The sequence below is a fragment of the Suricata suricatta genome, chromosome 14, assembly GCF_006229205.1.
Source record: "Suricata suricatta isolate VVHF042 chromosome 14, meerkat_22Aug2017_6uvM2_HiC, whole genome shotgun sequence".
Classification (NCBI taxonomy): domain Eukaryota; kingdom Metazoa; phylum Chordata; class Mammalia; order Carnivora; family Herpestidae; genus Suricata; species Suricata suricatta.
This window is the reverse complement of record NC_043713.1, coordinates 20,090,337-20,105,074: the sequence shown is the minus strand read 5'-3', so window position 1 is coordinate 20,105,074 and position 14,738 is coordinate 20,090,337. Positions and strand designations below refer to the sequence as shown.

The following is a 14,738-nucleotide window of genomic DNA, read 5'->3' as shown; positions in this document are numbered from 1 at the left end:
TCAGCATTGAACTAGGTAATCCTGCTCTCATCTGGGTGCTAGGTAAAGTCCACTGGAACCCATAGGTCTGGCTTCTGCCCTTTTGCATTTAACGATTCTTCTTGTTTATTCTTTTTATTTAAGAACACGCCACTTAGGCTAATTTTTAAGTTGGTTGAAATCAGCGTTTAAACTTACCTACCTACCTCTTACAATTTAATCTAAATTTTATTAGAAACTTTCCAGGTGATAGGATTACCCCTTTCATCTTCCATTATGGGTTTTTCCCCCTCCTCAGAAGTTATTTCTAGCCTGAGAAAAATATAGTACACAAACACATACAAAGTAAACAGGACTGAAGAGCTTCCTATGGATGGAGTTTCTCTTATGTCCATAGGTTTTAGATGATTTGACACCTAAATCTAGGAAAAAACTTAAAATCATTCTGCATTCTTCCTTCTCAGTTACCATGTTTTAAGGAAGTGCCAATTGCTCAGAGATGATAAACAGCCTGAATATATTTTCTATTTCTTTGCATATTGTGCTTTGGTTCATGGTCAAGGTCCAGAAGGAGGTTCTTCATCCAGAGTCATAGTACATGTGGATCTGGATTGCTTTTATGCACAAGTAGAAATGATATCAAATCCGGGACTGAAGGACAAGCCTTTAGGTAATTCTGGACATTGATAATATTTTTATTTCATATAAGAGTATTAACTACCCATTTATGTTGATTATATTCTGATTTATTAACCATAGTAAAGATTTTGGAAGCAGTTCTTAAGGTACTTTATAGACAGTAAACGACTTCACTAGTAGGTGTAAAATTTATAAGCCTCATTTAATAAATGATGAAAATTATGAATTTCACACAAGTAGTGTATCTAGCCAACTGAACACATAAACAGAAAGACCATAATCTAGTCTTTTTGTCAATGGTTGAAATTCACAAATGTCTTATTACATTCTAATGGACATTTTCATCTTTCGAACCCCCTTTTGATTTTGACTCTTGAGTTGTGTAACATGACAAAATAGTTGGATTTTGAACAGAACCCTAAATACTTGAGGCATATAGAATGTAAGTTTTCCATGAAAACGCAGGTATCTTTTTAAAAGGCAAAGAGGATTTTGCATTGAGGATTTACTCGTTCATATTGGCTTGTTTTAACATTTCTATTACATGTATGTCTTAAATTGGAAAGGTCTTTTAAATTTCCAAAAATTTCTTTTGTGCGTGTAGTAAGAATTTATTTTTTAGTTTAAGCGTAAAGAGCAATTGTGGTTCACCAGCAGCAAACCTCTTGTGCCTCGTTTGTTTTGATAAATCCCAATTCCACCCAGCCTAGCTGATTTACTAAAGAACAAAGGGATGACTAGTTTTTGGTATGCCAATACCAGTCTAGTATTTTTAATCCTGAGGGATTAATCAATCATTCTTAGCGTGTCAAGGCGTTAGGATTAGGGGATATAAATTTTCTCCTAAAGGCATTTCTAATTAATAGCAGTGTAACATAAGATGCTGTGTAGGTAATGCTTAATAATGCTTAATAAAAAGGGGTTGTGTAATTAAGAGGGAAGAAGGATTATCTGGAAGTGAGAAATGTGATGGTGAAAGATTCTGGGAGAAAGCAAAAGTAGTCTTTCGGTTATCCTCAACAAACACGTGACTGTTTGACTCGGGCTGGGGACATACAGAGGTGAGGCCGTGCAATTTAATTCTGTATTAGGAGGATTTAGTTAAGGGATTTGCCAGTCTGATTTTTATGTAGTTCACTAATGAGTCTTAAATTACTACTTTTGACCCAGAGATTCTATTTTGGAGTATTTAATCTGATATGTCAAAAATCTTTATGTGAAATAACATCTCTTTGCCTTGTTTATAACATCAAAATTTTAGAAACAAAAGTTTATAAATCAAGGTTGGTGGAGTGGACATAACCTTTGTTTCTTCTACATGGTTGTGTTTTACATACGTTAGATAAACATTACCTTTACAGCAGTAAACAAATGGTCAACTTGTGTAAAGAGAAAAGTAATTTCAGCAATCTTAAGCCACCACTAGTAAATGAGAATTTGTGTAGTCTGTAGATGATCATAATTTAATCATTTTTGATAAAGAGGGGACCCATTAGTGATGCCTCACTGTCTAATCTTTTCTGCAAATTATTCTGCAGAGCAGTTTAATAATTACAACATTTATTGGGAAGAGTTCCTTCATGCTTGATGTAGGATGGCACTTACAATAGAACATTGCTTTATATTCTTTGGAAAGTTTTTCTAGCAGAAACCAGTAATTAATTGTACTCAGTTCTTTTCTTTTTAAAAAAAATTTTTTTAATGTTTATTTTTGGAGACGGACAGACAGAACATGAGCAGGGGAGGGGCAGAGAGAGGGAGACACAGAACTGAAGCAGGCTCTAGGCTCTGAGCTGTCAGCACAGAGCCTATTGCTGGACTCAAACTCACGAACCGCGAAATCATGACCTGAGCTAAAGTCAGAGGCTTAACCGACTGAGCCACCTAGGCGCCCCTGTACTCAATTATTTTCATCTACTTTAGTTTTTGGTGAAATATAGCCCAGACCTATATAAAGTGTTAATTTAGTATAAATTAATCTGGTTTCATATTGTCTGAAAAATAATTCCTGGAAGGATTTTGTTTGTATCTTTTTGCTAAAGACTCCAGAGAATATAATGATTTATTTTTATTTTTAAAATATTTATTTTGAGAGAGAGAGAGAGAGAGAGCAGGGTGGGTGCAGACCAAGGCGGAGAGAGAGAATCCCAAACAGGCTCTGGGCTGTCAGCGCAGAGCCCAGTGCAGGGCTTGATCTCACAATTCGCGAGATTGTAACTTGAGCTGAAATCAAGAGTCAGATGTTTAACTGGCTAAGCCACCCAGGTGCCCTGAGAATATACTCATTTATGATAATTTTTGTTAATTTTACTTCATAGAACCTGATGAATGGAGGCTATGCTTTTTCACTGAATAGCACATTTTCGTTATTTAAAAAAATTTTTTTAACATTTGTTCATCTTTTGAGAGACAGAGACAGCACAAGCAGGGGAGGGACAGAGAGAGGGAGACAGAGAATCTGAAGCAGGCTCCAGCCTCTGAGCTGTCAGCACAGAGCCCAATGGGGGGCTCGAAGCCAGGAAGTGTGAGATCATGACCTGAGCTGGAGTCGGATGCCCAACCGACTGAGCCACCCAGATGACCCAGCACTTTTTAGGTTTAATCAGAATAAATTGCATTACAATTTAAAATTATGAAATTAGTAAGTTATATCTTAAGATGATTTTTTAATCCTCAGTTTTCTCAAAAATATTTACTTTTTACAGGGGTTCAGCAGAAATATTTGGTGGTTACCTGCAACTATGAAGCTAGAAAACTTGGAGTTAAGAAACTTATGAATGTCAGAGATGCAAAAGAAAAATGTCCACAGCTGGTGTTAGTTAATGGAGAAGACTTGACACGTTACAGGGAGATGTCATATAAGGTCACAGGTACAGATCATGGGCAATATGCTTTCAGCATTAATTTGTATATAGGATGCACATTCACTACATAAATCTTTTAATAAATAAAATGCTATAAGTCACTTTCTTTTTGCTGATAAATTTTATTTTGGGCCTTGCCTGCTTAAAAAATATTTTATATAAGAGGATGACTTTTTATGTTATGAGTAATCTTGACAGAAAAGGTATAGTTGTAAGAAATTTGGAGTCTGTTGTGATTGGTGTTTATAAGATTGTGAGTAAAAATGTAAAGCAAAATTTGGAAATGAGAAAATGGAAAGATATACCAAAGAAAGAAAAACATTTAAAAATATTTTATGTTATTTAATTTATTTATTTTAATTTTGAGAGAGTGCATACGTGCATATGCGCACCCGAGCTAGTGCACATGCCTGGGAGGGGTAGAGAAGAGGAGAGGCAGAATCCCAAGCAAGCCTTATGTCAGGCTTGAACTCACGAACAGATCATGATCTGAGCCAAGATCAAGAGTTGGATGCTTAACTGACTGAGCCACCCAGGTGCCCTTATATGTTTTTCATTTTTAATTTCAAACCAAGTTTAAATGAATTATAAATATGCTGTGCTCTAATGTGCTAATAGTTGGGAGAAGCTTCTGTAACGTTTGATTCACATAATTAAAAACTGATTTGTTAAGAACTACTAGCAAAAATAATGAATATCTTTTCTTGGATTTTATACGTATACTAAATATTACAATATAGGCAAACTCCTCCATAGTAAGATTTGGGTTTGAATCTTAGAGTTTTAGTAAATTATAGGAAATAGGAAATATATTTGTCCTGCATATTGCAAATATATGTAATTTAAAAATGTATAAGAACCAGCTACTTATCTTTTCTGCTACTGTTTTTGCTTGTCCTTTTTATTAACTATAGCTGTTTTCAGATGAAAGTGTTAAGTATAATATCCAAAAAGCCCTTAAAAATTTATAACAAAAGATACTTAAGAGAACTGGACAAAAAGTATGAATAGGCAATTGACAAAAAGAGCAAACCCAATCTCCACAATTATGTGGAAAAAGAATATCCAAATTCATTAGTGGCTCAGGAAATTTGAATTAGTAAGATACTATTTTATTCCCATCATACTTGCAAAAAATAAACAATTAAAAAAAGTAGAAACATTAAGTATTACAGCTTTTAAAACAGAAATATAGAAATGTTTTTTTCCAAATTAAAGATACAAGTTATATTTTTAATCCTGTGATATTACTGCTGGGAATTTATCCAACAGAAATACAATCATGAGAACATATGTACAAAAACATTGTAGCATGGTTTGTAATTGGTAAAAATACGGAAGAAAAATAAATGCTCTTCAGGACGCGAATGGCTAATGGAACTGGGACTGCTCTACAATGGGTGTTATATAGTCATTACCAAGAATGCATCGGTGGTACACTGTTTGATTCTGAGAGAGGTGTTCCTTGTTGAGTAAAGGTATGTATGTCTATATACAAAGAGGAAGGGAAGCGAGAGATACATACTAGGTTTTGAACTTGGTTAACTTCTGGAGAGGAGGTGCCTGTGGTGAAATGGGAGAAGGGGAAGAAGGGATAGCCAAGCAGAAAAGATAAGCCTGTACTCCGAAGATATCACTTGAGCATCTACGCAAAACTGTGTATATGTGAATATTAAGAAAGTCCTTAGTGTACACAGAAGAGGTTATACCTACTGTTGCGCCTCTTCACAGAACTCGTCCTCATTCTTCCAGCACCTGCACAGTGCTATGTTGCATTTTGTTCTGTACTTAACCGGTCCTTTAGTGATATTAAGACAGTTGTCCCACTTTGTTCCTGTTGTCCCCACGTGATTATTAATAGCACCTCCTTTCATTCAAAGAATGTCTTATTTTGGATGATAAATTACATGGTTTCCTGATAGTGATAGATTACCTATTAGGCTGTTACTAACTTTTTGCTCTTCCTAATATATGCTTCAGTAGACATTTTCACACAGAAATTTTGGCATACTTTTATGGAGATATCCGTATGGTAAGTATTCTTAGAGGTTAATTTCTAGATCAAAGATAATTTGCACTTAAAATTTTGAACACTGCTGAATGTTGCAGTGCTGGGCTTTCCCAGCACGTTGCTTGTATATATGGGTGTTACATATTCTCAGATTGTAAAGATTTAGACTGATAGGTAAAAAAATAGTAAGTCATTGTTTTGATTTGAATTTCTGTATGAGTCAGTTTGAACATCTTTTCATATTTTGGTCATTTATATATATATATATATATTTCCTGTGAAAAGCCTGTAGGGCCTGATTTTCTTTTGGATTGCTCATTGTTTTCTAATTGGCTTATATCATTTTTTGGAACTTGAAATTAGCTCTTTGATACCCATGTATTATAAATATATTTCCAATTTGTATTTTATCTTTTTACATGTATTTATGGTGTCAGATTAATCAATCTTTCCTTTATGACTTTTATGCCACTACCTTTTCATTTTTTCCATAATGAAAATGTCATCCTGAAAATTTAGTAAGTCTGACTTTTATACTGATTCTTAATTTATCAAATATCTTTAAAAAAATTTTTTTTTCAATGTTTTATTTATTTTTGATACAGAGAGGGACAGAGCATGAGAGGGGGAGGGTCAGAGAGAGAATCTGAAGACAGGCTCCAGGCTCTGAGCTAGCTGTCAGTACAGAGCCTGATGCAGGGCTTGAACCCACAAATGTGAGATCTGACTTGAGCTGAAGTCGGAGGCTTAACCGACTGAGCCACCCAGGTGCCCCAATTTATCAAGTATCTTGAGAGAACTATAAATGCACTAATATTGGGGCACCTGGCTTTCTCAGTCAGAGGAGCATGTGATTTTGATCTCAGATTTGTGATTTAAAGTCCCATGTTGGGTGTAGATATTACTTAAATAAGATGTTTTTTCAAAATGCACTAATATAATAACAAATATTCTGGGGCACCTGAGTGGCTCGGTTGGTTAGGCATCCGACTCTTGATTTCAGCTCAGGTCATGATCTCATGATTCATGAGAATCAGCCCCACCTCAGACTCTGTGCTGACAGCATGGAGCCTCTGTGGGATTCTGGTTCTCCTTCTCCCTACCCCTCCCCTGCATGTGCACACTCTTTGTCAAGATAAATAAGCTCAAAAAAGAATATTCTAAGCATGATTTGTGCATTAAAAATAAGTTATTTTGTTAACTTTTCTCTTGTATTTTCTGAATTGAAGTAGGAACATAGCTTAATTGTCCTATACTGAATTTATCTCTGACCTATTTATAATATACCTTATTGCTCATTTCATATTTTCCTACAGCATGTCTACATTTTTATCTAGATAGTTTTTTGTCTAATTATAAACTCCTCTCCTTGCCCTTACATGTTTAATAAATGCATCTTGTTTATGAAGTTGACAGCAAAAGACTATTAACTTCAAGAATGGGATAAGTGGTGTATCTCTGTGACTTGGTAATAGAACCCATATAATCAGTCAGGAGTCGGTGACTGGCCAGCTTTGTGCCTGATTCTGTGTTTAATTGCTTTTCTGCTTAGTACTTAAAACCTTGTCTTTCTTTGTTTTATATAGTATATACTACGGAAAAAATTGCAGAAATTGATGTAGGAAGTGCAAAAGAATTCTTTTATGTGGTCAAAAAAGTTGTCAATCTCAGATAAATAGTTTTCCCTAAGTAGAGTGGAAGTGATTTTTGGTGGTCACTGGGTCACATTGTTACCTTTAATTGTTTTCTTGTGATATTATCAAGTTGGCATCAATAAAATAGAGGTATATTTAGTATTTGTGTAAAAAAGTGATCTATCTGGAAGGACAATAGTACTTTTATTTCTAAACTTTCATATTATAGGCTTTTGAGAATCTATGTATCTAAATTTTTTTAAACATGTTTGTTTATTTTTAAGAGAGAGTGTGTGCAAGGGAGGGGTAGAGAGCTAGGGAGACACAAAATCTGAAGCAGGCTCCAGGCTCTGAGCTGTCAGGGCTCCAGCCAGCGAATTGTGAAATCATGACCTGAGCTGCATTTGGACGCTTACCCAACTGAGCCACCCAGGTGCCCCACTTATGCATTTTTAAATAAGAAAAGGCTAGTAATTTGTATTTTGCCATCCTTCCTGTATCAGCAGATGATTGAGAGAGAAGTGAAAATTCTCAATGATTTTAGAGTTATTAGTTAATTCTAAAAAGAAGAATTAATTGTCCTTTTGAATTTATTTCAAATCTTGGTTACTTCAATTAGCAAGCTTTTGACTTAAAGACAGGGTATTGTGCTAGGTGGTGGACATTCAAATACATGTAGGTGATGGTCCATATCTACCCTTGAGGAACAAGCTGGGGGATGACTGACCTGAATCTTCATTGTAGTGTATTTTGAAAATTAAGTGACTTTTCTTTTTAGTTCAGTAATAAGTGGAAGTTTTATATTTTATATTGTCTTTTTAAAACTCTTGTGGAAAATATAGTGAAATATATTATTCCTTGTTTCTGCTTTTCTAGGCTGATTAATTTATTCTTTTGACCTACTGTTTTGAAGTCAAAATGAACTAGAAGCATTAATATTTAATGTACTACAGGTATAGGAATTTGGGGTATAGGAGAATAAGCTAAATCTATTGCTATGAGCATCTACCCAGGGAATGTCATTTTGGACTTCTTTGTTGGAAAATATTGCCTTTACTCCAAATGTGGTACAGAAAAAAAATTCCAGTTAACTGAGGACTTTTTAAGAGATAGCGTGGAAGGGTGAAAAACCTTTTAACATACCTGACGTATTTTTAAGCATAATATAGTTACATCTGTTTTAGTTATGGCTTTAGTTAATATCTGTGCACCACTATTATTTCAATTTAGAGTTGTTGGAAGAATTTAGTCCAGTTGTTGAGAGACTCGGATTTGATGAAAACTTTGTGGATCTAACAGAGATGGTTGAGAAGAGACTGCAGCAGCTTCAAAGTGATGACCTTTCAGCACTGACGGTGTCGGGTCATGTCTATAATGATCAGTGTAAGTGAGTTCTTGCTCTGTTTAGTAACCTAAAGTGCCTACATTTCTTAATGCTCACTGAATTCAGTGACTTTAATGAACCGACTTTATCTTTCTGAAAATGTTATGGCTTTTGTGAAGGTGTAGCCATATTTCAGGGTCTGTCTGCAATTAAAATTAGGTATTCTGTGTTAAGTAGGCAGAGAACGAGATCTTGAGGACCTGTAGCCCAGTGCTCCGTGCACTCTGCGCTTCTCTGACACAGCTTGTGTGCGGTCATATTGAAGAGCCGTACCTCTTTAGGTGATGAGAGTTGCCTTGACGATACACTTTTTGGGCTAATTTTTATTCTCCTAAAACTGGCTGTAAGCAAATTTGGAGGTAAACTAAATTTGTCTTTTGTCGCCTCTTTTGCTGTTCCTTCTGTTCCCCCAGGCATCAAGGCACTCGTGTTGCTCTTTGACTTCCTGAGTTGACCCCCATGGAAGCTCGCTCAGGCCTACCTGCGATCCTTCTTCGCAAGCTCATATTCAGAATTCAGTCCGTTCAGTAGTCTTTGCCAACTGTTAGCAAGAAAGCAGCATGGCCCATCTCCTTCACATATTAAAGTGTGAACGACTAGCGGTACTTCCAGAGAGATTTACATTTGAAAATAAGCCCCAGTGACTACTGTAAAGAAAGGGGGTGGAGCTACAGTTCTCTTCCAGAAGAGGACACGGAAGCTTTTCTTGTGTCTTTGTACCCGGGCTCCGTTGTCACTCATAAGGACTGAATAGAATAATTTTTAAAGCAAATTCAGTATTCATTAGTACATATTACAGAGAGCTAGGTTTTATATCCTAAGAAGAAAATGTCATTCTTCATGAATCCTTCCTTTCAAGATGTTGCTAAAAAAAAATTCTTCAACCCTGCAGAAAAGTTGACAGAACAATACTGTGAAGACACTTATGCCCTAACTTGTAGTTACACTCATTGCTGTTTTGCTACCTTTACTTGCTCCCTTTTTGTTGATCGATAGCTGATCAATGAGCCATTTAAAAGTAAATTGCAGACATTATGACACTTCATCCGTAAATACTCCTGAGAATAAGATCTGTCTCATATGATTCTAATACCATTTTCGTCCCCAAGAAAATTTCTTTCTGTATAATTTCTCTACACATTTCATATAAGATCTCTCAAACTATGTGCAGATGTAGAATTGTTTTCAGTAGCACATCTAGTTAGTGTGTGTGAAGTTTTGATTTAGATCTTGAAAGCTGGGATGTTAGCTCTCTTATTAATGTAATACTTTTATGCTTGCTTACAGTTAAAAATGAGTAAAAGTTTTACTAACATCAGTGGGAATTTTTTTAATGTTTATTTTTGAGAAAGAGAGAGACAGAGTATGAACAGGGGAGGGGCAGAGAGAGAGGGAGACAGAATCTGAAGCAGGTTCCAGGCTTTGAGGTCAGCACAGAGCCCCAACACGGTGCTTGAACTCCCAAACGGTGAGATCATGACCTGAGCCGTGGTTGGACACTTAATCCACTGAGCCACCCAGGTCCCTGATTGATAGGAATTTTTTATGAGAGATCAAATTTCATAACTTCTTAATCATTAAGGGGCACCTGGATGGCTCAGTTGGTTAAATGTCCGACTTGGGCTCAGGTCATGATCTCATAGTTTCTGAGTTCAAGCCTTGCATCAGGCTCTCTGCTGTCAGCACAGAGCCCGCTCATTTCCTCTGTCTCCTTCTCTCTCTGCCCCTTCTGCACTTTCTCTCTCTCTCTTTCAAAAATAAACAATTAAGAGGCCCCTGGGTGCCTCAGTCAGTTGAGTGTCCGACTTCGGCTCAGGTCATGATCTCACAGTTTGTGGGTTCAAGCCCCGCATCCGGCTCTGTGCTGACCACCAGCTCAGAGCCTAGAGCCTGCTTTGGATTCTTTGTCTCTTTTTCTCTCTGCCCCTCTCCTGCTCACGCTCTGTCTCTCAAAAATAATAAAAATGTAAAAATAAAATTTTTTAAATAAACAATTTTTACAAATCTGTTAATGATTAAGCACTCCCAGGATGCATGCGTATCGCAAGCGCTTGGAATTCACTACTGGTAGATATTTACTTTACAGAATTCTTATGAAGAACAAAAGAGATGAGTTAAATGGGTGGCAGTATGGTGGTGCTGTTGTGGGGGAGAATTTTGGATATAGGTGAAGCCCTGTCCCCTTTTTAAGCTCATTTCAAAAATAGAAAATTAAAAATTCTTTTATGACTTTAAATGACATTGCCTATTTTTATAGCTGTAAACCTGCATGACATCTTGCACATCAGACTCCTCGTTGGATCTCAGATTGCAGCAGAGATGCGGGAAGCCATGTGCAATCACCTGGGTCTCACGGGCTGTGCTGGAGTGGCTTCTAATAAATTATTGGCAAAGTTAGTTTCTGGTGCTTTTAAACCAAATCAACAAACAGTCTTACTACCCGAAAGTTCTCAAGTTCTCATTCAGAGCTTGAACCATGTAAAGGAGATACCTGGTAAGACATTTATATTTGAAAAGTATACATTAGTTTTATTGCATTTCTTTAATTTTAAAAATTATAGATACATATAATTCTTAGAGCCTGTGTACTTGGCTCTTGGAGAAAACCCAAAACTCTGATGTTCTCTGGAAGGAATCTGGATTAGGAAATTCAGTATGAAAGTACTTTTCTAGTTTCACCGACTTTTATTTTAGTGTAGTTTGAATGTGATCATGAAAGTTAGAACCTGGACACATGGTCCTTTATTTCCAGTCCTTGCTTCATATTCTTATACTGTACACTGCGTCTGGAAAGGGGCTTTGGTCTTTTACTAACTCCGCTTTGGGATTATACAGAAAATGTTAAGGCTACAAGGGACCTTCCAAGGCATTTAGGCCAAGTTCTTATTTTAAAGATGAAGAAACTAATTTTCTTGAGGGGTTAGTGACCTATTCAGGTCATGGGGCAAATTTCTACCCTGAAGATCAAATATTTATGTTTTTATAGACCATCAATAAGGAACATGTTAAACTTCTTTTCTGTGGCATTGCTGGAGGATAAGATGTGATGATAGAATTCTGTGGAAATTTCTAAGTCAACTGAAAGTTTAGATGTCATAAATTCATATTTTTAACCCATGTTTGTGTGATTACAAAATGTTTTATACACTGCCTTGCCTTCATTAATATAAGTGTAACTTGCAGTTTTCTGGATGACTGAGTCTACATTCTGAAAAACAGTTATTAACTATGTCAGGTTATAATAAATTAAGCGCTGTATATTGATAGTCATAAATAACATTATTACTTGACTTTACTTTTTGAGTTCTTGGGTTTATTATTTTTTTATTGGCTTTCTCTTATTGCCAAATTGCCAGCCCTCTTTTATTTCAGCTGTGAACATATCTGTCACTCCACTTTAATAATTTCCCCTCCACACTGATTGCCTTTGATTTACTTCTTTTACTGTGCAGGAAAACCAGAATATGGTAGAATTCGTTTTTTTTTTTTTTTAATTGAGAGAGGAGTGCTTCAATGGCTCAGTCAGTTAAGCATCTGAATCTTGATTTCAGCTCAAGTCATGCTCTTATGGTTTGTGGGAAAGGTCCTACTTGGGACTTCCAACTGACAACTCTCTCTCTCTCTCCTTCTCTCTCTGCCCCTCCCCCCACTTCCACTCTCTCTGGCATGCTGCCCCCCCATAAATAAATAAATATTTTTAAAAAAGAGGGAAATAAAGGGGCACTAAATTTCCTGAGCATCTCAAGTAATGTGATAAACTATGACTGAGTGTTAGTGCAACAATTTTTGCTAGGAGTTTTGGCAATGAGTAGATTTTTCAATCTGTTTGCTTTCTGGTTTTGGTATTTGGGAAAGTAAATATGGCAGATGGGACTTATGGATAAATGTGTGATAGTATATCTAGGAGTCAGATTACATAGTAAGCACTGCTAATTAAATTTATTTAGTGGCAGTCTTTCTTTGCATGAATAATAGCCATTACTCTTGAATACTTCCAAAGTGTTACATAACAGGTGGTAAACACCTCATGTATCAAAACAACATTTATTGATTGGTTGTCTCCATATTCATTATATTGTACTAGGGTTGTTAGGTTTTCAAAGTGGTTCATTTAAGAAGCCCTGAGCAAAAGAAGGACAACCTAGTTTTCAATAAAATTTAATCCTAGCACAACATTCATTATGGTATTTAAAGATGTGTTTGGTGTGTAATACTTGAATTAGCTGTATTTTAAGGAGCAAAGGTACTATTACCCTGTGCCTATTTCTTTTTTGTCTAGGTATTGGCTATAAAACTACCAAACGTCTTGAAGCTCTGGGTATCAGAAGTGTGCATGATCTCCAAACCTTTCCATCCAAAATATTAGAAAAGGAATTCGGAATTTTAGTGGCTCGGCGTATCCAGAAGCTCAGTTTTGGAGAGGATCACTCTCCCGTGACACCCTCAGGGCCACCTCAGGTGCGTGAGGATGAGATTTGTTGTAACTGAGAACTAGTTGTCACGTTATTTGAGGTAAAGATTTCTGGTTTTACTACTACGTTCTTACTTTTCTAATTTGCTTCCTGGGTTTAGTACATGATCTTTTTCCTATGAGAAGGTTAATTTATTAGATTTGTAAATATTTTTAAACTGAATCTAAAGAGTTAGTATTTCAGTCTCGTTAGCTATCTTGATTAAATACCACTTAATTATTTTTATAGTTTATTGTCAAGTTTGTTTCCATATAAAATACCATTTAGTTTTTAACAGACTTTATTGCCTACATTAGGCAAAATATTTCAGTTTTTAAGAAATCTTGTTTTCTGAGTAGTCTAATGATTTAGGAAATAGATACAAGTATAATCACCCAGTTAACATTGATGGATTTTTTTTCCCTATATGACAGGCACTTTACTAAGTGCTTTACATACCTTAGCCCATTTACTCTTCACAACAAAGCTTTGAGGTAGGTAGTACTGTTACTTGTTCGTACCTTTTCCCCTCTTTCCTGTTCTTTTTCTAAGAGGAGGATCCTGGGAGCACCTGGGGGGCTCAATCAGTCAGGCGTTCGACTTTGACCCAGTTCATGATCTCACAGTTAGTGAGTTCAAGCTTGTAGTCAGGCTCTGTGCTGACAGCTCAGAATCTGGAGCCTGCTTTGGATTCTGTGTCTGCCTCTCTCTCTCTCTCTGCCCTTCCCTGTGCTTGCTTGCTTGCTCTCTCTCTCAAAAATAAACATTACCAAAAAAGTGATGAGGATAATGTACTTTCAAAAGGTTAAATAATGTGTCCAAGGTTAAACTCAAATTCAAGTGCTAGAAGATTAAGAGACTTACTATAATCATAGAATAAAGGTTGGAATTGGTACTAGAGCTTTTTGTTGTTGTTATTTATTTAATATGAGAAAGAGAGAGCACGCGCGCACACATGAGGAGGGGAGGGGAGAGAGAGAGGAAGGGAGAGGATCCCAAGCAGGCTCTGTGCTGTCAGTGCAGAGCCCGACATGGGGCTCGAACTCATCAATCATAAGATGACATGAGTCAAAATCAAGAAGCAGACGCTTAGCTAAGTGAGCCTCCCAGAGGCCCTAGGTAGTAGAGCTTTCTAATTTTCTTGACTTCCAGTGCACTTTCTAGTGGAATGTAGTAACTTGCAGATCAAAAGAGCACATACAAAAGTGAACGAAATGGCTCAAACTAAGCACTAGAGGGAAGTTAATAAAGAATGTACTGGATATTTGACATCCACACTCATAACTGGACATGCTTATTCGGGTTTATAATAATCCCTATTTGTGCTTCTTTGGTAGTCCTTTAGTGAGGAGGATTCATTTAAAAAATGTTCATCAGAAGTTGAAGTTAAAAATAAGATCGAAGAACTACTGGCCAGTCTTTTGAACAGGTGATTTTCCATTTTGCCATATCATTCTAAATATTCTTTGTAAAGTATATGGAAAATATACTTGGTGTTCTGTCTTAGAATTTATGGAATAACTAGAGACCGAACAGTGTAAAGAGAGATCATTTATCATCGAATTTCTCTACATTATAAACTATTTCAAACATAGGAACAGATGCTCTTAACCAAATTTAGTCCTTCTGTGTCCATTAGTTTTAATTTTAGTAACATTGTGGTTATACTGTGGATCTTAAGCTGCTCATAGTTACCCGAGAGGGTTTTATCGATATCGAGAATGTCTACACCTACAAATTTGAGATGCTTGAGGATAGGAAACTATCCAGAGGAAC

At 36.3% G+C, this 14,738-nt stretch overlaps 1 protein-coding gene across 6 annotated transcripts in view; it reads left to right on the top strand.

Annotated features, from left to right (window-relative positions):
* Nucleotides 1–14,738, top strand: part of POLI (DNA polymerase iota) — a 29,407-nt gene that overhangs the window by 1,063 nt on the left and 13,606 nt on the right. For 4 of the 6 annotated variants that reach the window (XM_029922360.1, XM_029922359.1, XM_029922358.1 and 1 more), the window contains exons 2-7: nt 542–649; nt 3,324–3,488; nt 8,358–8,510; nt 10,769–11,005; nt 12,791–12,969; nt 14,300–14,391. In XM_029922360.1, coding sequence (XP_029778220.1) covers nt 542–649; nt 3,324–3,488; nt 8,358–8,510; nt 10,769–11,005; nt 12,791–12,969; nt 14,300–14,391 — 934 coding nt within the window. Of the gene's footprint in view, nt 1–541; nt 650–3,323; nt 3,489–4,754; nt 5,515–8,357; nt 8,511–10,768; nt 11,006–12,790; nt 12,970–14,299; nt 14,392–14,738 lie in introns of those variants that run through there. The other 2 variants (XM_029922362.1, XM_029922361.1) reach the window with 2 other exon arrangements.